General features: G+C 37.9%; 2 protein-coding genes, 1 long non-coding RNA gene and 2 other non-coding genes across 12 annotated transcripts; 1 reads left to right on the forward strand and 4 right to left on the reverse strand.

Moving 5' to 3' along the window:
- Positions 1 to 1,663: 1,663 nt before the first annotated feature.
- Positions 1,664 to 1,746, reverse strand: TRNAY-GUA (transfer RNA tyrosine (anticodon GUA)). Its single transcript is given in 2 exon segments — positions 1,664 to 1,699; positions 1,710 to 1,746. It is a non-coding gene; the product is annotated as a tRNA-Tyr (tRNA).
- Positions 1,747 to 1,789: 43 nt separating this feature from the next.
- TRNAL-AAG (transfer RNA leucine (anticodon AAG)) lies at positions 1,790 to 1,870 on the reverse strand. Its single transcript has one exon. It is a non-coding gene; the product is annotated as a tRNA-Leu (tRNA).
- Positions 1,871 to 3,799: 1,929 nt separating this feature from the next.
- LOC112280376 (uncharacterized) lies at positions 3,800 to 8,370 on the reverse strand. 4 transcript variants are annotated; one of them, XM_090248731.1, is made up of 3 exons: positions 6,573 to 6,722; positions 4,433 to 6,280; positions 3,800 to 4,296 (listed from the first exon to the last, which is right to left on the reverse strand). In XM_090248731.1, exons 2-3 carry the CDS (start codon positions 4,486 to 4,488, stop codon positions 4,092 to 4,094), a joined length of 261 nt encoding a protein of 86 aa, XP_090104857.1. In that variant the 5' UTR covers positions 4,489 to 6,280; positions 6,573 to 6,722; the 3' UTR covers positions 3,800 to 4,091. The 4 variants fall into 4 exon arrangements, with proteins under 4 accessions (XP_090104857.1, XP_024371586.1, XP_024371585.1 ...); XM_024515818.3 differs by lacking the exon at positions 3,800 to 4,296 and adding an exon at positions 8,092 to 8,370 and having other exon boundaries at positions 5,912 to 6,280; positions 6,573 to 7,908; XM_024515817.3 differs by lacking the exon at positions 3,800 to 4,296 and adding an exon at positions 8,080 to 8,370 and having other exon boundaries at positions 5,912 to 6,280; positions 6,573 to 7,908.
- A 95-nt stretch (positions 8,371 to 8,465) lies between these two features.
- Positions 8,466 to 10,030, forward strand: LOC112280377 (uncharacterized). Of its 2 annotated transcripts, XR_012217156.1 has the most exons (3): positions 8,466 to 8,480; positions 8,659 to 9,379; positions 9,578 to 10,030. It is a non-coding gene; the product is annotated as an uncharacterized LOC112280377 (long non-coding RNA). The 2 variants fall into 2 exon arrangements; XR_002969294.3 differs by lacking the exon at positions 8,466 to 8,480 and having other exon boundaries at positions 9,111 to 9,379.
- Positions 10,031 to 10,443: 413 nt separating this feature from the next.
- On the reverse strand, positions 10,444 to 15,722 carry LOC112280375 (uncharacterized). Of its 4 annotated transcripts, none has more exons than XM_024515814.3 (10): positions 14,499 to 15,722; positions 13,334 to 13,642; positions 13,070 to 13,137; positions 12,833 to 12,944; positions 12,431 to 12,657; positions 12,250 to 12,291; positions 11,916 to 12,074; positions 11,565 to 11,702; positions 11,224 to 11,346; positions 10,444 to 10,950 (listed from the first exon to the last, which is right to left on the reverse strand). In XM_024515814.3, the coding sequence occupies exons 1-7, from the start codon at positions 14,715 to 14,717 to the stop codon at positions 11,960 to 11,962; spliced, it is 1,092 nt and encodes a 363-aa protein (XP_024371582.1). In that variant the 5' UTR covers positions 14,718 to 15,722; the 3' UTR covers positions 10,444 to 10,950; positions 11,224 to 11,346; positions 11,565 to 11,702; positions 11,916 to 11,959. The 4 variants fall into 4 exon arrangements, with proteins under 4 accessions (XP_024371582.1, XP_024371583.1, XP_024371580.1 ...); XM_024515815.3 differs by having other exon boundaries at positions 11,947 to 12,074; positions 14,499 to 15,721; XM_024515812.3 differs by having other exon boundaries at positions 11,565 to 11,787; positions 14,499 to 15,721.
- Positions 15,723 to 24,981: the final 9,259 nt, after the last annotated feature.

Genomic DNA, 24,981 nt, shown 5'->3' on the forward strand with positions numbered 1-24,981 from the left:
GTAAATTTGATATACAAATTTAAGTGAAATTATTGAGCTTTATAAAGTGAACAAAAGATTTACATTGAATATGTCATGAAATTTTGTTAGATTTAATTTTTTTTTGAAACAAAACTAAATAAATGTACAAATCACCATTGCAAATAAAATATAAAAAAATCTATAAATTTTCACTATATTTATTTATTGTAAATAAGAGTTTTAATGCATATATGGGGGGGTGCATGATACGGGGGTGTCCATCGAACGGTTCTCTTAATTGATTCACTAACTTTTGATTGAATTCTTGATTGATACCAATTCATAAGTAATTGTGGAATTATTGTGCATATACGCAAAATTTAATGATCTTTTCATTCCTTTACTCCAAATAACTGTAGAAGACATGAAGCATCAGTTTGATGCTTATTAAGTCGAACATTATAATACAGGTTGTCTAAATGGAACATGTGTTCGTCATATTTCTGAAAGGACTGCAAACAGTTTAGACAACCGTAGCAGTATATTCGTGTATTGTTAACCGACATACAACTTTAAACTAGCTTTGATTCATCACCAAAGTGCTATGAATAGTTTATACTGACACTTTTGGCAAAAACATCTCATTCATACCTACTTATTTATATCAGAATTTCTAATTTAAAACACGAGTAAAATAATTGCCATTCAGCTTTCTTCTGCGGATAATTGACCTTGTGAAGGACACTAAATCATCAGTTTTTTTGGCATCTACAATAATCCATATTACTTTACGAGCTATAAATGCTGCTTCAAAACATGTAAATTACTCATTCTTTGAGTATTTAAGGAATTTCAAATTAAAGGTATTATCTGAATTACCCCTGGTACGAATTCAACTAATTTTATCTTGATAAGTTGCTGCTACATCTTCTTTTTTTATTACATGCTGAAGACACAATGATAATGTTAGATTATACAGGTAGTAATTTTTTTTATTTTATTTTTTGTACATTTGTTAGAAGTATCACATTCTACCAAGACATCGATCATAGAATACAAGTTGGAATTTCTTAATAATTTCAAAAATGATTTGGTACCAAAATGATGGTTATGGTGAATTTACTTGTAATTTTGATGTATGTGAAATTTTAGATTCAATGTTTTGAAGAAACTTAAACAATAATAGTTGATTTCAGTTAATATTATTCTACATAATAACATGTTTTTAAGATTCAATTACATTTTTAAGGTGTACAGAAATAAATTACTAATAAAATTAAAAAATTATCTATGATTTGATAATATATGTGTAATTGTAAGTTTTATATATATATATGTGTATGCGCATTTATATATAACCTTTCCTTTTTTTATATTCCAAATTTTCGTATTTTAAATTATGGGTTTTATGGTAAAAAGGTGGCAGGTGAATTACAGCTAAATAAAAAATGATCTTTATTCAGGGCCTGATTGTTTTATGCTCTTTACTTTGCTTGTTGGTTGTACTTTTTCTTGTACTTATCTTCAGTCAAACAGTTTTTGTTTAGCGAATTTACTATCAAATTTAACAGGAATCCCGAAGAGTGAGCAAAGATTGAGTTGAAGTTGCGGACTGTGACAACCAGTACCCACTCACTCCAAAACCATGGGAATGCTTTTGGGGAGGATGGTGCTTAGCATATCCAATCTTGCAAAAAGAGCCTCCGACCAACCGGATTCGAACCAGTGACCTAAGGATACCTGCAACTCTACAGTCCTCCGCTCTACCAACTGAGCTATGGTCGGGTCTCGCACTCCGGAAGGGCGACAGGAGTGCGGCGCCTACACATGTTCACAGTGGGATTCGAACCCACGCCCTTTCGGACCAGAACCTTAATCTGGCGCCTTAGACCAACTCGGCCATATGAACAAGCTGCTAGATGTCTCAAGTGTTCCATCTTCACTATTTATAACCGTAAACCTCTCTGGCACTCAAATACGGTACAAAACCGTCGCCTCGCATCCTCACAGACCACAACAGGCCTGCATCTGCTCCGTCTGTGGCTGGAGCCCCTTCACACCTTCGCCGTCCCCCAACACACGTTCTTCCGCTCTTCCTCAGAATCGCCTCGCATTTACTCCACCAAGCACATCCTATCTTGCTCACCACCCACACCCTCTCATAGCTCGTGCAACGAGCGAGAACTGAAATTGAAAACGGAGACCTACCTGAACAATGGATGAAGAGAGGACGATGATAAGAAAGCGAGCAGGTAAGATGCACTAGTTTCAGCTACTGCACCGTGGCGCGGTATTGCGCCTTCGTGCGGCCCGGCGGACCCAACGCATTCTTCAGCATGCACGCGCCGCCAAAGTCTCCCGTGGCGAGGGCAAAAGCGGAAACAAGGGGGAGAGAGAGAGAGAGAGAGAGTGAACGCAATCGGAGTGTGCGTGAGTGCACCAGCAGGAAAGCGGGAGCACAGTAGCGATGTCGCTGCGGGGGTGATCGCGGCGCTCGTATGTCACGCTGCGAGTGATCGCAATCGGCAGCGGCTAGGTTGCGGGGCACAAGCGCAGGCTCGGGCCTCGCTTTTAAGTCCCAGCACAAAAACAAACACTCTGCACCGTCGCCTTTGTCTTCAGTTCTTTGTCTCTGTGCACATCTTTCCACACCACCCAAATGAGGTCTTTGAGAATATTCTCCTTGTCGTTCATTGCAATTTCTCACCATGCGCCATCTACTCTCCTTTGGTGTATTTGCTAATAAATTATTTGTTTGATTTAGTTGTGCTAATTTTAGGAATACTTTATACTTGGAAGTCTGCATGAAAAGGCATTAGTTCAAAAGTTTTATTAAGGTTTATTATTTGGTGAAGAAAGTTTTTGGGAAGCCTTTTCCTTTGGATATAGTACAAAGTGAAAAGAAGTTATGAAATAGATCAAATTATTCTTTTATTACAAGTTTATATATGTCTCTCTCTGTATATATATAGAGTTGAATAGTAGTGAGAAGTATTAAAAACTTGATTTCAGATTTTTTATTCAAAGCATTTTTTGACCCTACTTCTTGATTTTTTTTCAAAAACTTCCTCTAAGAAAGGGGGACTAGAAAAATTCCAAAGAACAACACTACTCATATCATGTAGGAAAAAATTGCATGGCATGTCATTTTTCCTTCTCAAGGCCTTAGGACTTATTTTTCTAAATCTATAGCCAACTTAAGGAAGCTTCATGACTTCAATAAATCAGACATTTTAAAGTTAATACCTCACATCTTATTCCCAAAAGTAAATAATTTTAATAGAATTATCAATTAAAAGGAGTGACTATTTAATACATGGTGTCTCCAAAAATTCTTGATGGAACTAAAATTGTTGCTACAAGCACATAGACTTGTGCCCCAATTTAGCCTTATTACTATCTTGTGTCATGATAGTTTTTTTTATTCAATTATATATATATATATATATATATATATATATACACACACACATATGTGTGTGTTATTTATTATAAAATTAAGCACATTGATTTGTACATCATTATAATATATACAATCAATATAAGATGATAGAAACATGCAAATGTTTCTATGTATTAGTTTGGCCAAGGAATTGATGAAATCTTATTTTTGAACTATACAAATGTAAGTTCTTATTTAATAGTTGTTATAAAAATTCTTACATTTTTAAAATTTAATTTTTTTTTGTACTATCATACATAGTATAATATTTAATTTTTTTAACATAATATAAAATGCTTCATGAATAATCTTTTGTGCACAATATCATAAATTTGTGAATTTTTATTTCCAACATACAAATCTAAATCCACACCACAAACCAAAAGATTTGTATAGTTGTATTTTAATTGTCTTTTAATTTTATAGATTTCTTTGGTAATTACGAATGTATATAATACATCAATATTTTGGATTAACCATGCTCTTGAATCCAACCGAGACCCTAATGCTAGAGTGTGTAAATATATACATACACTAGTGGAAACCCATGCCATTGGCTACGTTTTTATCTCGTGTACTTTTTTTGTCTTGAGCTGTTTTACACAAGAGATTAACAAATTTCATATCGATGTCCTGTTCTAGTAGTTGATTGAAACAAAAAGAATAATTACTCTGAACACCCATTTGTTCAATCGTGCAGCATTTTTCTGAGCGGGCGGATGTGGAGGCATGGGTGGAGAAGCTGACCGTCTTCACCGAGGACGTCACCGACTCCATAATCGCTCGACTCCATAACCGAACTCCCGTTTAATGCCTCGCAACGTGTCCATTCCCTTGCGGCTAAATCCCCTCGCCGATGCCAAAGCTCTCGATCCAAACTACAACCCGAAACTCTTCATGAAAACCACCCACAAGTGCAGCAAACAACACGATGTCAGGGAGTAAGGCGAAGAAAAGACGACAAAAGCACAGCTCTGTCAATCGAGTCTTCGGAGTGATAATTCTGAAGACTGAATTTCTTGTACTCACCGAAATACCACAGTGCTTTTCCCACTCGCTGTGTTTTGAAGAAAACCCATTCTCATTTGTGTTCTCCATCGCTGCCATCTTCATGCATCTTCTGATCCTAGTATGTTATTCAATATGAGTGGCTCCCCATCCCCTCTACAGTCTCATCCCGATTTACTGTGATCTCGTTCAGCAACATTGGATATCCGGCATACTTGAAAGACTCCGTGGATGGACTGCTATTAAGCCATAGTTTTGGTTCACTTTTGTTAATCACTTTGTCAAACACTACATGTTGTTAAGCATGCAACATCATTTCGGTGAAGCAGTCAGGCAAATGGGAATTTTCTGCCCAGGGCCAAGTTGAATGATGTAGGGGGGTAAACTACATGGTCTTCAAACAATGAAAAAGGAGCTGCATCCAGCATGCACAGAACCTGGCTACATGATCAAACCTCTCGCTATCATCTAATTCATGTTCCTGTTGCCTTGGTATCCTTCCCCCTGGGGCTTGAAGAACCCTCCTCCTGCGGTAGGGGCTGCCTACTGCACCTCTCCCGGCAGCTGAGGTATGTTCAGGTGAGCCAACAGCTCGATCGTCTCCCTATCCACCTTGATCACGACAGTCTTGATCGCTGACTCCTCCGGCACGAAGTCCCTGCGCCTCTCGCGCTCCTCCTGCAGCTTCAGAGAGGTTCCGCGCACTGGCCCTCTCTGGATGCGCTTCATCAGGTGAGTGGTGAATCCGGCGATCTTGTTGCGGAGCCGCTTCGACAGGATGATTGCCAAGCCGCTTCAACGGTATGATTTGACCGGAAGAGAAAGATACAAAACAGAAACAAACAAATGCATGAAAATCCCCACCTGCAAGAAATCCAACCTGCGAGCTTATAGCTTTGAGAAACCGGCACAGCACAACCGAGAGAAGACGTGCGCTCATCATAGCTCGCAGGGAGGAGGTTGTATATATAAAATTTACAATGCACATAATGCACACAATGCACACAATGCATACAATGCACAATTTCAAATAGACAGTTTGTGAACCAGAGGGTTGTGTCGCTTAGAGCTAGAACACAAAGAACCAGAGACTGACAACACATTGAAACAGTTTTTGAAACTATTCCTTTGCAAGAGTATCTGGCACAGGTGTCAAAAACGCCCAGTAAACGCACTGTGCTTGATTTTTGGTAGAAGGTTGAGTTAACATTGCTTCACTTTTGACGAAAACGATGAAGCATGCGGCCAATCAGAGAGCGTTTTTTGTCTCCTAAGCTGTCTTTTATATATATATATATATATAAACTCGACATGAAAATCACGCATGACATGTCTCCAAAGTAGAAAATGAACTAGAACTCTCTGACCCAAAGTTTACATTGTCCATCATAATAAACGCACTTGAATAAATTTGGAAAAAGAAAGTAGCGCGTATGCGAATGACGTGAAAGCAACACTTGCAATCTGTGTTGCAAACGAGATGGCTGCCTGGAACTGATAAACTGTGTAGAAAATTGAAGTTATATAGATAGATAGATATGTGTTTGTGTGTTTGTTTTTGAAGAGGCTCACATTAAACGAGGTGAAAGTACAAACACTGCATAACACCTCAATGAAGACTATTTCGAGAGAATCTACGAAAGCAACTCACGCAGTTCTTCAGCAAAAGCGGGGGAGGACCTTCACGGAGACATCCCACTAACACAGCGCCACAATCGATTGGAACTGCCGACTGTTGCCATAGCGCGAAACTGCACATCAGCTTTACTTTTGAACGCCAATTAGCGCCCCCTATTGATGCCCCTCTCAATTGGTGGTGTTGCTGGTGTCCGCAACTTCAATGCCCTTGGAGCTGACGTCCGGAATTGTCTGCACGCACAGCCAAGAGCAATACAGCGAAATCACGGATGCGCTATAGCACACATTTCCATCTAGAATACTTTAGGGTGAGAAGTTAACGCGGCCAGTGTCAATTCCGGGAGACGCTAACCGACTCAAACTCAAGCTCAATAAAAACAAAACAGCACCGATGTCGAAAATTGGCAGAAAAAGATACCTTCCTATCTACTCAACATGATGAAGTGCGAAGACCGGTACCCACAAACAAAAATTGCTTCAAGGAGTGGAGAGAAAGAAAGCAAGAGCCAGTCTCGCAACGTACCAAATCGGGTTTGAAAACGTTGTGCACAACGGAAGCACCAGTGAGGAGAGACGCGACAGACACCAAGTAAGAAAGCGCCATGCTGGGGCTCTTGGTCACCTGCTTCGGTACCTTGGTGGCTGCTGCGGCGCCTGCCATTGCGAACTATCGATCGATCAATCCATCGCCATTCCCACCCCCCACTCACACATGCATACTTCGGAGAGCACTGCTCTGTGGTGCTGGTCGAAGAACGCGTTCATCCAATATTCATCCGTTCTTGTGTCTCCGTCGAGGTCTCATTCATCCTCGTTTTTATAACTAGGTTCGGAGAATCCGAACCATGTGTAGGTCGGTGTCTGTCGGTGGTCGCAGTCCATTTCATTTGTGCAATTTAATATTATAATTTTTTCTGTTAATTTTACTTGCATGAGTGATATCACGAACATGGGATTTTCAAAAATGTTGAGATAAAATGTATCTTTTTCTTTGTCTCTATCTTTTTTCTACTTGTTGAGGGATAGAAAGAGAGAAAATCATTCAAATTAGAATGATCACATTTATTACAAAATTGTGTACGTAAATAAATTTCTAAAATAAATTATAGACACTAGACAAGAAAAAATATATATTTAAACAAACTGAAAGTTGTGCATTTGATAGATGACAGAAAAAAAATATTTTTTGTAAATTATTCTGCTAAAAGAAGTTTTTAATATCTCTTATAGTATCCTATTTTAGTGTCAATTTTGGTATATATACAGCTTTCTATAAAATTTTGACATGGGATAAATTTTACATAGTAATTTATTTACTGCTTGACTATCCAAAAGGCATATGTGCAAGCATGATTTTACATGGTTTGATTTATTTGAATGTAAATTTATAAAAAAAATCATACGAATAAACTATCTTAAAATTTGTGTAGGAAAATTTCTAAATATTTTAAATGCATATTTTTATGTTTTTTTTTTCTTTTCTGACTTCTGTTTTTTTTTTTTTTTCTTTTGTATTGATGAAATTCCATATATACACTTCTTCAGTATCTCCCTTTTCTTCTTCTCCTCCTTCTTGCTCCTTTCTACTTTTCCCCCCTGTCCCCAAAAAGTAAAAGTAAAAGAAGAAGAGGAAAAAGCGCAATACGGAAATGGGCTCAGATAAACCTCCGTTCAGACCGCGCTACAAGTTTAGGGTTACAGTAGTTCGGCGTGCCTTGTCGGTGGCCCTGTGCTTCGAGCAGCGAATGCAATGCATCAGATTCACGTAGCTCGATTTCCTCTTAGCCTTCACCTTGTGATCGGCGGTGTTCGCACTGGCTTTGTTCACCATCCATCGTGATTTCACCATGAGGCTGAACCTGCACCAGTTGCCACGCCCACTTTCTATCACAATTCAAAACTTTTCTTATCGCAGAAACTGAAGATTTGTCGAAAGGAAGATGAAACGAGAAAGATCTGTACCAACACCGACTCACCGTTGATCACCATCCGAACTATGACATGAACTGATGGCGTCGCAGTGACCTTACGAGTTATTGTACCTGCCGCTGAGGCGCCACTTCGAATTCAGTTTGAGGGGAGGAACACAGGAAGCACCGAGGTTTGCGTCAGCCAGTCGGTGATCGTCCACACCTTCCCGAGAGCTCCCAGCATTCAATCCCAGCTTCAAGAGTCTCATGCATTGGGCTATGTGCGACAAGCTCGCGTGTGGCTTCACGAATGTCTGGGTAAATTCATCGAATCCTTTGGCAGCGATGCAAAACCCTAGAACCGATAGGAGTAACAACATGGGTTTCATTTTAATTTTTTCCGGGTTCCAAGCTTTGCAGCAGATTTTTGAGGGTAGGTAGTGGTTGAACTGAGCGCGGTTCAAGACGAAGCGACTCCACTGCGAAAGACGTGTGGCATCGGGGATCGGTCTCTTCGCCACGTAAGATCCGCATTATTCTCAAGATGGGGCGTGGTTTCTACTTCAACCTCCTTGATGACACTGCGTGCCAATGCGACACGTTTTGTTTTAGTGGGTTGGGACATTTTCAGATGGAGTTGTGACGCATGTGCTTTCAATGCTGCAAGTGACTTATATTTCCCGGAACGGTATAATACAGGCTATGCCATGAAGTGATTAGTGCGTAAGCTTGTGTGGAGAAGGTTACACGACTCATGCATGGAGCGCATTCAATCTCGAGCGTCCAGATGAACCGGATACATTGGGTGCCAGCTCGCTGTCCATTTGCAGCCACACACGATCACATAGGGTCCCACATGACCACCTTGGGTCCCACGTGTTTAGTGTCTTGCAACCTCGAAGACTGGGAATAATCGCTTCCGGCACCAAAGCTCTTCTGAGCCTTCCACCTGTTTCCCACGTAAGCTAATGGGAGCGCTTCAAATGGGCGTCAGACATGAATATTTTTATGCAAGGATTGATATGCTTTTCTTTTTTGGGTCTATCGGCACCGTCCACGTTTCGAAATCGAACGCGTTCGGTAAGAAGATGCTCGAAAATTTCAGATACAAGAGACCTGAGATCCGTTGATAGTACTCATCAGTGTGATGTGCAGTCTCCAATTTCAGCAACGTGTATCGAAGTGTCCCAATTAGTGCCGACCACAGTTCAATTGCGGCGGTTGTATTTTTTTGCAAGTATAGGTATTGGCTGTTGTACAGCGAAGGCGATCGCGAGCCTGTCAGTTAGGAGACTTGGGATTGAAAGCAGCATAGTTTGCTCAGAAAGCTCCCAGTTGAGATGGACGAGTTGAGGCGCGCAGATGCGAAAGTATACGCAGCGACTCACCCTGGTGTTCGAGTTAGAGGTCATATCAACAGGTACCACATCCTAATGTTTTCACTCACGTTCTCTTTCGCTCTTCTGTGTTCCAAGTTATTTTAACGCACAGTATGACTCAGCTCAATGAGCAGACACTGCATTTCACGATTAAAAGATCACTTCTGGAAAAGTCTCAGATTTTTGTATGAAACTTGCTCCACTTGGTAATTATGGAATCGGGTTTTTGTTGAATGCAGATTTAACCCAAGGTTGAGGTGGAAACTCAGCCGCAAAAACCCTTTCAACAGATTCCGGGTGGCCAAGTACAAAACTACCCATCCAGTTAAGTTCCAGAAAGCTAGAGTTCACAGCAGGTTGAATTACATGAATCCTTTGTATTACATCCGCCGTATCACATACAATCTCACCCACATTGGCCGAAGGCATCACTCAACTACCACCTATTATTAAGTCTCACTACGGGTCCGTGAGTTTTCTTTCGTGTGGAGATGCAGAAATGGTCTGCGACGACACAAAGAGTAGTGGTTATGTTAGTTGCTCATTGTACATCTTTTTGTACGTATCTGGTACTAGGTAGTGAAGTGACTGCAGTTAGTGAACCTGCAGAAGGTTACTTTTTTCTGTGTAGAAATGTGCACGAAGATGGTCAGCTAAGACTACTTCAATTAAATGTGTCCGATTTTGAGACATCTGAAGCGTCGATTTTGACCGATACTTTGTTTGGATAATCGGTTATGCGGTATTTCTTTCGATTGTGTAGGGGTCAGCGCAAAGTTCCAAATCAAAATGATATCTTATCCTGGCGCATGCTCTGTTGAGGGGATGAGGAAATAAAAATCATGTGTTGATCTCTGCCTTAAGTCATCTACAGAAGATAAAGTCGGACAGTTTAGAATTGGGGATTTCTTCTGATGCTTGTCTTAAAACACAGTACAAGTAATGCAACTTGACGTGACAATTTGGATAAAATTGATTGTTTTCCTTAGACGCACGCCTTCAGTTTAACCGTCACTTTATAAATTGATAACGTTCAGTGTTCATTTATGTGTCAGAACAAGTAAGGGAAAAGCTCATTTAACGGGATATTGATGCAAATAGCCAGTTACAAAAAGTTGCTTTTCATTAGTTGCAGAGAAGGATATTAAACAGATGACAGTAACTAGAGTACAAGATAGAACAACTATTCCATTCTATGTCCACAATATTATGCTTCATTACAACAGTTGATGGCTACAAATCAAATGATATTGGATGTCGACCTAAATGCAGAGTACAATTCAGCAGGCAATTACAAATCCACTCTGGTATTTCGTATTAGCTGTTACTCACTACTACGGTATTGTGGCACAACGTCGAAGATAACAGGTGAAACTTCCGCGAGCCAATTCCCTTGTCAGGATTATTTAGTACTTGACGCACGTGCGATTTTTACCAGAAAATAGCTTGGTCACACATGAAAGCAGCTCCATTGTTCGAAACCTTGGAAATGTCCTTCACGTTAAGGCCTAGTCGACAGGAAATGGTCTTGCATAATGCAACATGATGCTAGCTGAACGTTAGCCCCACAGTCGGCGTCTTCATGACGAACCATGTTTGATAGCAGAATGACCTGAAGAATAGCAGCCAAATACACTTCTCAGACCCCCGTTTGAGATGTACACAGTTCATTAAAATCAAGTTAGCTGTTAGATGCCACGACCACATGGGCAATAGCAAACACGTAATAATCGAAGAAATAAAAAATACAACTTCAGAAAATCAATGGTATTTCGGGGTCACTTTTGAAACATAGCGGCTGTCTTTTTTCTCTGAAATGGAATGCTATAATACTTGCGTTTCTGTGATTAAGTTATTCTAAGGATTTGAAAGGGAAATTACGTACCTTAGGAACTTCTTGCAGGTTACTGTCTTTTTACAATGAGATCTAGTATAGGTTAATACATAGCACAGTGATAGTGCTCCGAGAAGCTCCTGCGATTCCTAGTGTTTATTATTCGCCCGGCTCCTGAAAATACAAATGTCATAATCTTATCCTGCCCATTATACTTCAGTGTAAGAGCAACGAAAGGTCAAAGAAACTAACTACCTAGATACAAGAACGGTTCATTGTCCGAAAGTCAGAGCCACGTGACCGCGAGAGACTATAAGCTTTGACGTGCTGGAAAACCCAATGAAATTCACGACCACAGAAAGGAGGAAGAGGAACTTGCGAAGAGCACATACCAAAGGTTCAGCACACTTATGCCATGCACGCACAGTGGTTGTAAGCGATTACTCCTCTAGAAAAGAGGAGAGAATCTCTACATTTCAAAGACGGGTTGTATTTGATGTGTAGCAACAGTCGGATCTCCTCACTCACTTCTGCTAACAGCATTACCGACACGACACATAACACAAACTTGAGCCAATCTCATATTCCGTACTGGGCAACAAGAATCTCCTATCACTGCAGACAGAAGCCACACGCATTTTAGAGGACAATAACATGGCAAATCGGTGACAATTAGAGGAACTTCTTAACATCGAACGAGCTATTGGATGCGTCGACACAAGTGCATAGTACCATGTGCTTACAAACCAATTCCACCGTAACATGAAGAAGCACCTGTTCCCGGTATTCAGAAATACTGATCTTCAAAACCGCTATTCCTTGCCTCGAGACGTCTTCCTCCATATGCAACGGTTTCACGCCTTCCTCGACCACCTTCATCCTGAGTCCAAGGTTTCGATAACCTGATCGACAAACAGTTATAAGGAACAGGAATGGAAGGAGACACATGAAATTCTAAAACCCATGGTCGGTGAGACTCGATCGGTGGAAAGGAGAAGTGAAAAATAGTGCTAAGGTAGGGCAAAATTCTCAGTTCAATCCCAATAAAAGGCTACTCATAGAATGATGGCTGCATACCTCTCACGACCACCTTCACCTTCTGTCCATTTCTTCAAGAGTCTGGTGACAGATACAACCATGAGATTAGCAAGGCAATTCAGAAGCCTGACTATCTTCTAGAGCAAAAATGATGCTTACTGAGAAGTCTCTAAGCAAAGAATATGAGGGATGCAGAATATGGCGAAGTTACAGGACTTACCTCTCACGACTTGATCGAAACTCCCCTTGCATACGTTTCAGAATGGCCTTGAACTGGAGGTTGAGTGATGATATGGCTTCGTCTCTCTCTTGTTCGAGTGCTTTCACCACCCCAGCCGAGATGGCAGACAGCACCATATTGGAAACAACGTTCTCATCTCTAGCCTTTTCCATTTCCAAATAAGCTTCCTGTATTCTTCGGAGCTCTATGGAATTTTCTTCGTACCGCTGTATGACCATGACCCAAATAAACAATAACATTAACTTCCTAATTCAGAAGCTGTCGAAGACACAGATTACAACCAGCGAGCGTTGCTGAACAGGATCATATCAACATTGAAATCAGGTATAATAAGTTTCATTCACTCTTAAGACGGAAAACTTCGACATGTAATAATCAAACCTGGTTGGCTTCATCAAGCAAGATATCAAGATTTCGATACTGATCCCCTGCAAGGTTGGAGGCTATGTGGTTCTCAGCATGAACACCAGAGTTGGCCACCTCCTCTTGAGATCTGCAATTTAAAATAGCACTTTTCACGTTTAGTCAATCCATATTCCAGTTACGATAACCGATACAACGCGCTCAATATCAATACAAGGAGACTTGCACAGAGTACACTTGTTGAGTTCCACTCACTTATGTAGTCGCGTTAGCAACTCTGCATGCTTCAACCTGAGGGCAGTTACATCCTCTTCGGCTAGTCTCTGAAAGCAACAGTGGTGTTAATTTTCTCTTAATCTCGCCTGTATTTTCCCAGTTAAGAAATACGACACAAATGAGCATTGAGCTCCACTACATGTCCACCTAAATAAACTAAAATATGCAAGAGAATTACTGACTTAGAGATTGTTGGTTCCCTAGGACACACAAGACCTCTAAGACTGAGATGTCGAAGTGGACCTCTGCTGATAAGGGATGCACTAATAGTGTACACCCCCTGATACTTTCGAGTTCTTGCAGTAATTCATCAACCCTTCGATTAGCCTCATTGGCCCTATCCTCGGCTTGGGCAGCCCGTTCTTCGGCCTCGTCAGCAACTTCCATGAACACTTCCCGGTCATTGTGATACAGGTTGCACTCATGCTCTAAGCGCCTACATTCCACGGTCAACGCCTCGCAATCTAGGGTCAGCGATTTACATTCAGCCCCAAGTCTTTGAGTCTCAGATACTTGTCTCTTCAACGCTTGCGCATTACGAGCTGCCTCATCCTGCAGTATTCGACGTAAGATTAGTTCAGACTTAACCCGGCGGCCATTAATATTGAAAATTAGTTTTCTAAAAGTGCAACAGCTGAGGCGTAAACAGCTTGTGCATCCGACATAAAATTGCGCACTGAACAATTAATGATTTTGGCGTAGATAATCGTCATGGGCAGCGACCTCTCCACCAACTATTCGCCTCTCATTCAGCTATGGCAATAAAGAATCAACACGACATCTCTATAACCCAATGAAGTGAGAGGACGGCGCACGAAACTCAGGCTTCAGCAATGCAACCACTCCATTACTTCGACTGACTTTAAGATAATCTCTGTGGAAACGACTTAAGCAGTCACTGTCGAAAAAAATATCAACTTGAATTAAAATACTCACAGGTCGATCCTTGAAATAAGATTCTACCCATCATATGGTCTTCACCACATGAGTGCCCCGAAAAGAAGAGATCACCTAGTTCTACCATTTATGAAGGATCCCGGGTAGCGGTTGAGAGTTAGAGACATCACAGGGATGTTGGTGATTCGGCTGACAGTCGCTACTCTTCCTGGTTAGTCGATGATATCATCGATACGCGGTTGTAACCTCAAATGAATTCTTCCGACTAGAGATCTCATACGTTAAACAAGTTCAGATCCCGAGTATTACGCAGCCATGATACACGTACAGGCAAGGGAAGGATGGAGACCAAACGAGTCGTCAAGAAAAACCGATGCAGGGATTACAATTTTATGAATGTGGGCCTAGCAGGTCCATACATATCGGGCATAAATTTCAGCCTTCAAGTTATGCAGAGGGTTAGCGTTGGTGAAAGAGAGGCAGATTGGAGCGTATGAGGGCAGTGAAGTACCCTAGTTTTCGCACATCTCAAATCTGCCTGCTCAAGCCGGCGAAGCAGCACGTGAACTTGTTCCTGGAGTAGCCTCTGAGAATCTACCGCTTCAGCGAGCTTCCCCTCCCAATAGTCCTGGCAAGGACATGGATTGATCATGTGGGAGACAGTTAACTGTACATGCTTATCCAGCTCCGCCGGCATAACCATTGTAGCGCCCTCGTCGCGCCTGTACATATTCGTTCCCTGAAGATTTCACAGTATGAAACTAATGAGGTTACCACGGACGATAGAGATCTGCAGATTGCAGAATGCAGACCTCTCCGCTTCTCTTTCACGTGCACCTTAACTCCACTTCTGCTCGATGCGAGAATTGGCAAACCGTCTCCTCCATTGGCATGCACGCTGTGGTAAAACCAGCGCCAAGAGCTCTACACCGATAGAGCCAAATGCTGATAAAAACAAAGTCTACCTGCTCGACACACAAGACTCCGAACCCCGCAGACTTCTCCCCACATCCACAAAGCACATGCAAGTAATTGGTCTCCCGCGTCAAGGAATCACTCCAGTGTTTAGTTAACGCGTTAAAACACACTCCCCGATCAGAAATCCCCGCAGAAACCGAAATCTCCAGCAAAACGCAGCGTGTATCCCCCCTCTCCGCCTTCCGATTCCGAACACACACACACACACACACACACACACTCACACTCCAAGCTGCGAGGAAGAGATCTCCGAACTCTTCCTTCCACCGAGCTAAACAGGCTTAGAACTCAACAATAACAAATAAAATACATAGAATCGTGACAACGTTCATAACCGAATGCCGGATCCTTCAATCACCGCACAGTTGTTCTAACACGGAATTGATCAACTGGGCCAAGTCCCTGAGCAAGGAACTACGTCACGCAGCGCAGCAAAGGAACCAACTAGCAAACAAACAAAACCAGCACTTGAGCTCCGTCCAACGGTCACATGGCGCGGACAACGGTCGAATGCCAACTTTGGGGTTACTAATTACGATTAATATAAGGCAAGGCTAAAGGGCGGAGGGATAAACTAGGCTATTGTGCACTAATATGCTCTCACTAATTACGGGTGGGAGTGAATCTTTTGAAGGGCCATTGTGGCTGAAACGGAAACTTCCCTTTGTTGAGACTATAGCTCGAAACCTAAATAAGACCCCTCGTTAGTGTGCCCCGTCCGGTGGTTGCCGCCCTTTTCATACAACGCTGCGCTCCAAACCAAGGGAAATGGATGAATGGTGTGGTTTTGAATATTGTGACTATGGTTTGTGAATAGTTTTTTTTTTTTTTTTTTTTTTTTTTTTTTTTCAAATCATCTATAGCCTTCTTAAAACGTTGTATTATCCTTTGTAAACTCATCTTGCGTAGGTGTGATCTATTGTCAACTAACCCAATAAATGAATCTCTTTCATCGTTGGTGTCAGAGCATTGATTATACCTCCCTCCCATTCCCTTATTATTATTATTATTATTTGTTTTATGTTTTTATTTTTTGTCTCTTTTCCTTACTGTCCTCTTGAATCAATAGGATTAAAATCATTACTTTCCTAATACTGTATGCTAGAAATTCACATCTTATTTTTTTGACCAATAAAAACTTACATGTATGGATTCTATGGGATCATTTCAAAATCTTGTATTTAAAATCAACACGTTTTGAAAACATTGAAATAAAAAAACACTTCATTGTTTTACATTTGTACAATCAAATCACAATGTGGCTTTAGGTACAATTTTGTATCTGTATTCTTTTCAAGAGCACCTTCGTTCTTTTATTCTTAACTGAATCCGATTAATGATAGTTTATCTCATATTTATCAGGTTTTAAACAAGTATTCTTCTAATGATCTTTTTGTCCTTCTCTTTTCCAACTTCATTTTGAAAAAATCATCTGTGTGCTGCAGGACAATAATTTAATCTATTTTCTCACAGAGTTCCATCTTAGTATATATTTTCAAAAACTTCTTTGCAATCCTTCACAAAATCTTCACAACATATCTTCTACTGTTATATATTTTGGCAAGTCCATCTCCTACACACACAAACAAAACAAAAAAAAACAAAAAAGTAAAAATAAACCAATAAGTTGTAAGTTTAATGTCTTTTGTTGTATATTATCAAATTAGCACCAACTATATCAGCTAATCATTAATAAAATACTGTTAAAAACATATCTCACTATCTATATATATATATATATATAAGATATATTAACTCAAGAATAAACATATTTCAATTAACTTAGTAAGCTTGAATATTTTTTCTTATATGCTATTATAATTCTCAGACACAAACTAATTCAAACACAACCATGCATTTTTTGGTAACATTTTAAAATTCGTTCTGTACAATAAAAATTTCATATATGTAAATATATATATATATATATATAAAATCCAATATAGCCAAACAGATTATAAAATAAAAAAGCAGCATGTTTTTGCTTCCTATGGTTGCTCCAAGAATTCAACAAATATTTAATTTATATTCTATTGATACGTAGAATATATTATAATAATTTATTTTCCTCAAAAAAATCATTAATGTTTTCATTTTCATTTTCATTTTCATTTGTTTTTTTGGCACGGTACAATGAACACATAATCCTTATAAGCTTTCTATGTAAAGTAATTTATATAGTTTTTTTATTTTCTATTAAGTGACACAAAATTATCATATTTAATTCAATAATTTTAAAGTTTAATAATATGTTAACTGTGCTGATATAAACATATATCATCCATGTTCAATTATTACCTATATACCCGTATATATATATATATATATATATGCACACATTTAGAATTTTACATAGTTTGATCTTATATAAGTTCAATTAACTTTCTATAATTGCAAACATTTAGACAGCAACACTATCATACTTTAGGTCCAATAAATTTGAATGAATTTTTTTAAAATATTTGATTTCTTAATCTATAATATTTTCATCTTTTAAGAAAATTCTTTTAAAACATATTATAACTTTTTTTAATAAATTATAATTTTCATCAATTTTTTTTACAATATGCCATGAAAAGCTCTAAAATTGTTGAACTTCTTGTATAGGCTATTACTTTTTAATACTGAATAAAACTGAACTAAATTAAAAAAAATATTCATTTTAAAATTTTGACACATTTACTATTCATAAAATTGTTGTTAATAGATTATAGTTAATAGATTATAGTTAATAGATTATAGCATAATACAATTACAAGATTGAAGCAGAAAAAGACAATTTATTTTATTTTATTATAATTTAAAAATATATATATATATATATATATACTTGTATATACATATATAAAAAAAAAAAAAAAAACATAAATAATAATTTTCAATAATGTATAAAGTTTTCAGTTTTAAGCTTTTTAAACACTAAATACTTAGACATTTAATAGCTTATTTGAGGCTAATAAAAAAACTTTATCTATGATTAAAGTTACAATAATTCACCACCAATTTTACTGAAAATTTGACTCGAAACATTCTTATTGGTTATATAATCCTAATCTGATGATTTGTAAACCAAGAAAAAAAATCTCTTACAACAAAACCATTTTTCTTGGAGTTAGAAAAAATTACAATTGAGAAATAAATAAGATTCAAATTTTAATCTTAATTCAATATTTAATCCTAATATTATAAACACGTCAAGAAACTATGCTTATATAATTAAAATGATATTATGATTTAGTTCTAAATAAATACATTTAAAATTATAAAAATACATATTATTTTTAAATAAATAATAAATTTTATTTTAATATAAATTATGTATATTAAAAGAATAATCAATAATTATCAAATTTGAGAAATATTTTTCAAAAAATGATTTGAAGTTAGATTATGCCTTTTGTAGTTTTTATATGAATTAGTAGAATGTCGTTATTATTCCGTATATTCTATTTATAATTTTTCAACTAAAACTTCAAAAAACTTAAATATATTTTTTATTTTAAAATATAAATAAGAAAAAATTATTCAATACTTAAAAATAATAATTATTGAATTAATATGGCTTTTTTTTATATAAAAAGATTACTACTATCATCTAAAAAAAATAAATATATCTTTTAATTAATAGAATTTGTTGTTTTTGCTTTCCAAAATAAAATATACTATCTTCTATAAGTAATAGTTTTTTACTAATATAAGAAGAAGTTAGAAACAATACATGACTAACATTAATACCATCTAAACTAACTATCTATCAAAAAGTTCTTCTTATGTTCTTGACTTCAAATAAAATAATTTTAAAATATGATTTTTTTTTTCAAAAAATAATCATATATATGGTTAATAATAACTATATATTTTTTAATAGAAATTTTAGATCTAATAATATGATGTAGTCTTTCATGGCACAAATTGATAACACAATTAAATAATAGTGACAATTTTATAAGTACTTGATAAAATCTTTTGTAATAAAAATGTAAAATTAAATATATATTTTTAAAGTATGAATCTATATATATATATATATATATATATATTATTTATTTATTTTAAAAACTTAATAATAGTTGAATTAAAAATAAGAGTTTTTTTATTTCAAAGTTGTTATTGTCAAGGACAAGAACTCGATGAAAAAACAGTTCAGACAAGTAAGCCTTCACTCAAAGAAAAGTAACAAAATATGAATAATAAGTATGTATATTGAAAAGAGAAACTAGAATGGCTATTGCCAAAAGACAAGAAAACTAGAGACCCTTGAAACTAGACTAGAAGCAAGAAAGGAGTTGACAAGAGTGAAGAAGCCTTCACTCTTGTCTCTATATATACTATCTAACTAGGGGCTACGTGGCGACGTTCTATAGGACCTTCAATATGTCTTGACTTTGTAGGACACATGCCTTGACTTACAAGGCAAGTTTTTCTACGTGTGGGCTACATAGTTAGCTTGATCTTCAAGCTAACAACATGTGTGGCACATGGCCAACTTGTTGACCATGTTTCTAATCCAAAAAGTCAATTAAAGATACCTATGAAGTCAAAGCAGCATCTAGAAAGTTTCTAGGAAGCTTCTATATTAAATATTATAGAATTAACTTACTTTAATCTACTTTTACTTACTTCTACCTATTTCTATATGTAATTATTAGCTTACATGATTATGGCCGTGACATTACCCCCCCTTCTAGAGACGAGTTCCACGAGGAGCGGTCATCATATGTTGAGGAAATCTATGATGCGACGAATTGTATTTGCCACATACTCTGATCTCTGTTCTCTTCGAAGATGATTGATAGGGCCTCTCAACCATCGGTAGTGTCCCATACCAGGGCGGGAAGACCACCCAGTTATTTGATCATTGTTGAGGCCTTCGTAACTTCCTTCGAATAGAATATTCGGAACACCATCAAGAGTTGTTCCTACCTCTAACAAAATTACTAAACATCGAGAGTCCCTTCCCAAATCGTGATACCAAACGCGTTGTATCTCACCATCTATTCGAGGAAGAACATGTCATTCTTGAAGATCTTCATCTCGATTGCGTCATCTTGAAGGTTGTGACAATCGTAATGTCTCGTTCGGCAGGTCAGCAAACGAAGGTTCTTGAGTTGAATCCGCTGGTTGTTGGCTCTCCATCTAATTAGCGTCACAAATGCGAAGAAGTTACAAACAAGGATAGGAAATTGAATGTTATCTTGCCTCAATCTTGTCTCTTTTATAAGAGAGATTTTCATCTTGGTTTTGATGGATGTCGTTGATGAAAAACTTTGACTTTAGCTGATGCATTTGCTAGATTCCTGGATGGCTCCCATGAGCGTTCACTAATGTCATATCCGCGCCAATGAACAAGATATTCCAGCTTATTTCGGCGCCGCCTTGAGTCTAATATCTCTTCCACCTCAAATTCTTCATTATCATCTACTTCTATAGGAGGCGGTGGCATTTGTCTTCTTCCTTGTATATCCACTGTGTTATATGGTTCAAGAAGAGACACGTGGAATACAAGATGGATCTTCATTGACTCCGGTAGATATAACCGATATGCAACTGGGTTGATCTATTTAGAAACAGAAAAGGGGCCAAGCCTACGATAGTCCAACTTGTCACAAGGTCGAGTAGTCTTGATATTGCGACGAAGTAGCCATACCTTATCACCCACGTTGAGTTGTGGTTGCTCCTTACGATATAGATCTGCATTTATCTTTTGTCGTTCTTGAGCTTCCTTCAATTGCGTCTTCATTATTGCATGTAACTCTGACAACCGATTTGCCATATCTTCTGCTGCAGGATTATCAACTTTTGAAAAATCAAAAGTATCAAGTCGTGGATGATAGCCATAATTGGCAAAGAAAGGTGTTTGTTGCGTGGAAGAATGTACCGTATTATTATAAGCAAACTCTGCCAATGGCAGAAGGGTTGTCCAATCATCTTGTTGGTAGTTGATAGTACACCTTAAATATTGCTCCAAGACTTGGTTTACGCGCTCTGTTTGTCCATCAGTTTGAGGATGGAAAGCCGAAGATAGTTTTATGTCCACTTTTAAAATCTTGAAAAGTGTCCTCCAAAATCTTGACACAAATTGAGTTCCCCTATCTGATATGATATCTTTAGATAATCCATAATAGCGATAGATATTATCAATGAAAAGCTTAGCTGTTTCTTCACCTGTGATAGATTTTGTACATGGCACAAAATGTGCCATCTTGGTGAAACGATCTACTATCACAAATATAGAATCATAAGATCTTGAGCTTGGAAGATCTGTGATGAAATCCATAGAAACAAAAGACCATGGTTGTTCTGGTATAGGTAATGGCTGAAGAAGTCCGTAAGGTCGATGACGAGGAATTTTTGATCTTGAACAAATATCACATGATTGTACAAAGTCTTTGACTGACTTCCACATTTGTGGCCACCAAAAATCTCTTGATATGAGTTTCAAAGTCTTATTATATCCAAAGTGCCCTACTGTTGGAAAGTCATGACGTACTTGAAGAAGACGTAAACGTGCTTCTCCTTCTGGAACATATAGGCGTCCTTCAAAATATAATAGATTATTCTTGAACTCGAACTTAGAAGGATCATGAGACTTCGAAGAATTATTCTCGATATCATAAACAAGAGGGTCTGAGGACATACTGGACTGGATTTGCTTGAGAAAAGTTGAATCAACAGTCAATGTTGATTTCATTGCTCGGAGATGAAATTGCTCCGGTTTCAAGAAGACCGTTCTTTGTTGCTCAAAAGCTACATCTCCTTCTTCTGGTGCAAAATAAGAACGTCTAGATAGGGCATCAGACAAACCTTGTTGTTTTCCTGGCCGATAAGTGATAATGAATTCGAATCTTGACAAAGACATACTCCAACGAGCTTGACGACGATTCAACACGCCTGCTGACATGAAATACTCGAGGTTCTTGTGATCTGTATACACAGTGACTGGACTAGAAGCGCCTTCTAGATAATGACGCCATTCTTGAAAGGAATCCATGATCGCAAGAAGTTCTTTATCGTGGATCTCATAATTGATCTCGGCTGCTGAGAATTTTCTTGAATGAAAAGCTATCGGATGAAGTTTGTCATCTGTTCCCATTTGTGATAAAACTGCACCGAAGGCAAAATCTGATGCATCTGTTTCCATAAAAAATGCCTTAGAAAAGTCAACACGATATAAGACTGGCGCAGAGACAAACGATGTCTTCAAGGCTTCAAATGCTGCTTCCGCTTCTTGATTCCATTGGAATTTATCTTTACTAGTCAAGCGTGTAAGTGGAGCTGCAACTCGTGAGAAATCTTTGATGAAGATCCGATAGTAATTGGCAAATCCCAAGAAACATTGGACATCTCTTACTATCCTTGGAATCTTCCAATCTATGATTGTTTGGACTTTCTTAGGATCCATCATGAGACCATTATTTGAAATGATGTATCCTAAAAAGTCAACTTGAGTAGTGTGAAATACACACTTTTCCATCTTGGCGTACAATCCTACATCTCTAAGTTTTTGTAATATTTGACGAACATGTATTTCATGTTCTTCGACGTTCTTAGAATAGATCAGGATATCGTCTAGATAGCAAACGACAAAATTATCTAAGAATTCATGAAATACATCATTCATGAGATGTTGAAAAGCAGCTGGTGCATTCGTGAGTCCAAAGGGCATGACATTATATTCGAAATGTCCATACCTGGTTCGAAACGCAGTCTTCCATTCATCTCCTTCTTTGATCCGTAATAGATTATATGCTCCTCTTAGATCTATTTTTGTATAGATCTTAGCTTGATTCAACTGGTCAAGGAGTCCTGATATCAAAGGTAATGGATACCTGTTTTTGATTGTGATCTTGTTGAGTCCTCGATAATCAACACACATTCGTAAAGATCCATCTTTTTTCTTTACGAATAGAATTGGAGCTCCTGCTCGAGATTTTGAATGGCGTATGAAATTCTTCGCTAAATTCTCGTCAATATATGTCTTGAGTTCAGCCATCTCATCTTGCGATAAACTGTAAATTGGTCCAAATGGTGGCTGAGTTCCTTCCTTGAGGTCGATTGAACAATCATATGGACGATGCTTAGGAAGAATATCTGCATTCTTTTTTTCAAAAACGTCTTGATACTCCTGATATTGACTTGGAATGCCACTTGAAGTCTTTACGTTTTCAGAAATAGGTGCAGCATAAATAGCAAAAGTTGATCCTTCTTTTGCTGCGTGTATAAATGCTTTTGCACCTATCAGTACGGGTTTTACTATACTAGACTTATAATTTTTTACTTGGTTGGTAGAGCTATTAATAATGCTCTGGGAAAAGTCAAGTTTACGCAAATTCCAATCTATTCGAGGGTTATATTTTTCTAGCCAGGATAAACCTAAAATAAGTGGATTGGACGGGGATTTAATTATGTTAAAAGCTATGTAGCTATCATGACCGTCTATTGTTACTTTTATAGGATGAGTTTCATGAGTGACATCTCCAGAAGACAAGGGACGACCATCTATGACTTCTACATGTACTGGTTTAGGTTTCTGTATAAAGGGTATTTTACGACTTTTAACAAATTGTTCATCTAAAAAACATGCTGAGGCTCCCGAATCTAATAAAGCAGAGGCTTTGTAATTCTTAGGTCCTAAATATAAGTCTATTATAAAACAAGGAGACGGTTCTGAGGAGAGGATAGGACCTTCATTAGGAATTGTACAAGGTTCCAGCTGCACGGTCCCTATTGTAGTTGGACGAATCCGTTTTCCGACATGTTGTCTTCTTTGATCGTCGTACCCCTCATTTTATAGTTGCGTCGTTTCTTTGGACAATGTTGAGCAGTGTGCTTAGGTTCTCTGCAATATAAACATAATCCTTCTTGACGACGACAAATCTTTTCTTGCTCAGTTAGGGGTTTAAAACGTACCGCGTCAATTTGCATGTCTTCTACTTCCGAATGTACGTTTGGCAAAGATGTTGATGTTGCCATTGAGTAATAATGTTGAGGTTCCCGTGAATGATTCTCAGATCGAAATTCAAAAAGTCGATTATCACATTTTATAAGATTTCAAAAAGTCGATTATCACATTTATAAGATTTTTTATTGGCTCCCATGTATGTTCACTAATACCATATCCACGCCAATGGACAAGATATTCTAATTTATTTTAGCGCCGCCTTGAATCTAAGACTTCTTCTACTTCAAACTCTTCATTATTGTCCACTTCTATGGAAGGAGGTGGAGCTTGTCGTCTTCTTAGTATGTCCACTGTCTTGTATGGTTCAAGAAGAGACACGTGGAATACTGGATGGATTTTCATTGACTCCGATAGATGTAAACGATATGCAAGTAGATTGATTTGTGCAGAAATAGAAAATGGTCTCAGCCTTCGATAGTCCAGCTTATCACAAGGACGAGTGGTCTTGATATTGCGATGAAGTAGCCATACCTTATTACCCAAGATGAATGATGGTTGTTCCTTTCGATAGACATCCGCATTGACCTTTTGTTGTTCTTGAGCCTCTTTAAATTGCGCCTTCATCGTTGCATGTAGCTCTAATAAATGAATTGTTAAATCTTTCGCAGCAGGATTATCAACTTTTGAAAAGTCAAAAGTATCAAGTCATGGATGATAACCATAATTAGCAAAGAAAGGTGTTTGTTTTGTAGAAGAATGTAACGTGTTATTGTAAGCAAACTCTGCCAATGGCAAAAGAGTTGTTCAATTATCTTGTTGGTAATTAATGGTACATCTTAAATATTGCTCCAAAACTTGATTAACACACTTCGTTTGTCCATCAGTTTGAGGATGGAATGCCGAAGATAGTTTTATATCCACTTTAAGAATCTTGAAAAGAGTCCGCAAAATCTTGATACAAATTGAGTTCTTCTATCTGATATAATATCCTTGGGTAATCCATGATAGCGATAGATATTGTCAAGAAAGAGCTTAGCTCTTTCTTCACCTGTGATAGATTTTGTACATGGTACAAAATGTGCCATCTTGGTAAAATGATCTACTATCATGAATA

Source organism: Physcomitrium patens, chromosome 3 (genome assembly GCF_059467195.1).
Source record: "Physcomitrium patens ecotype Gransden chromosome 3, ASM5946719v1, whole genome shotgun sequence".
Taxonomy (NCBI): Eukaryota; Viridiplantae; Streptophyta; class Bryopsida; order Funariales; family Funariaceae; genus Physcomitrium; species Physcomitrium patens.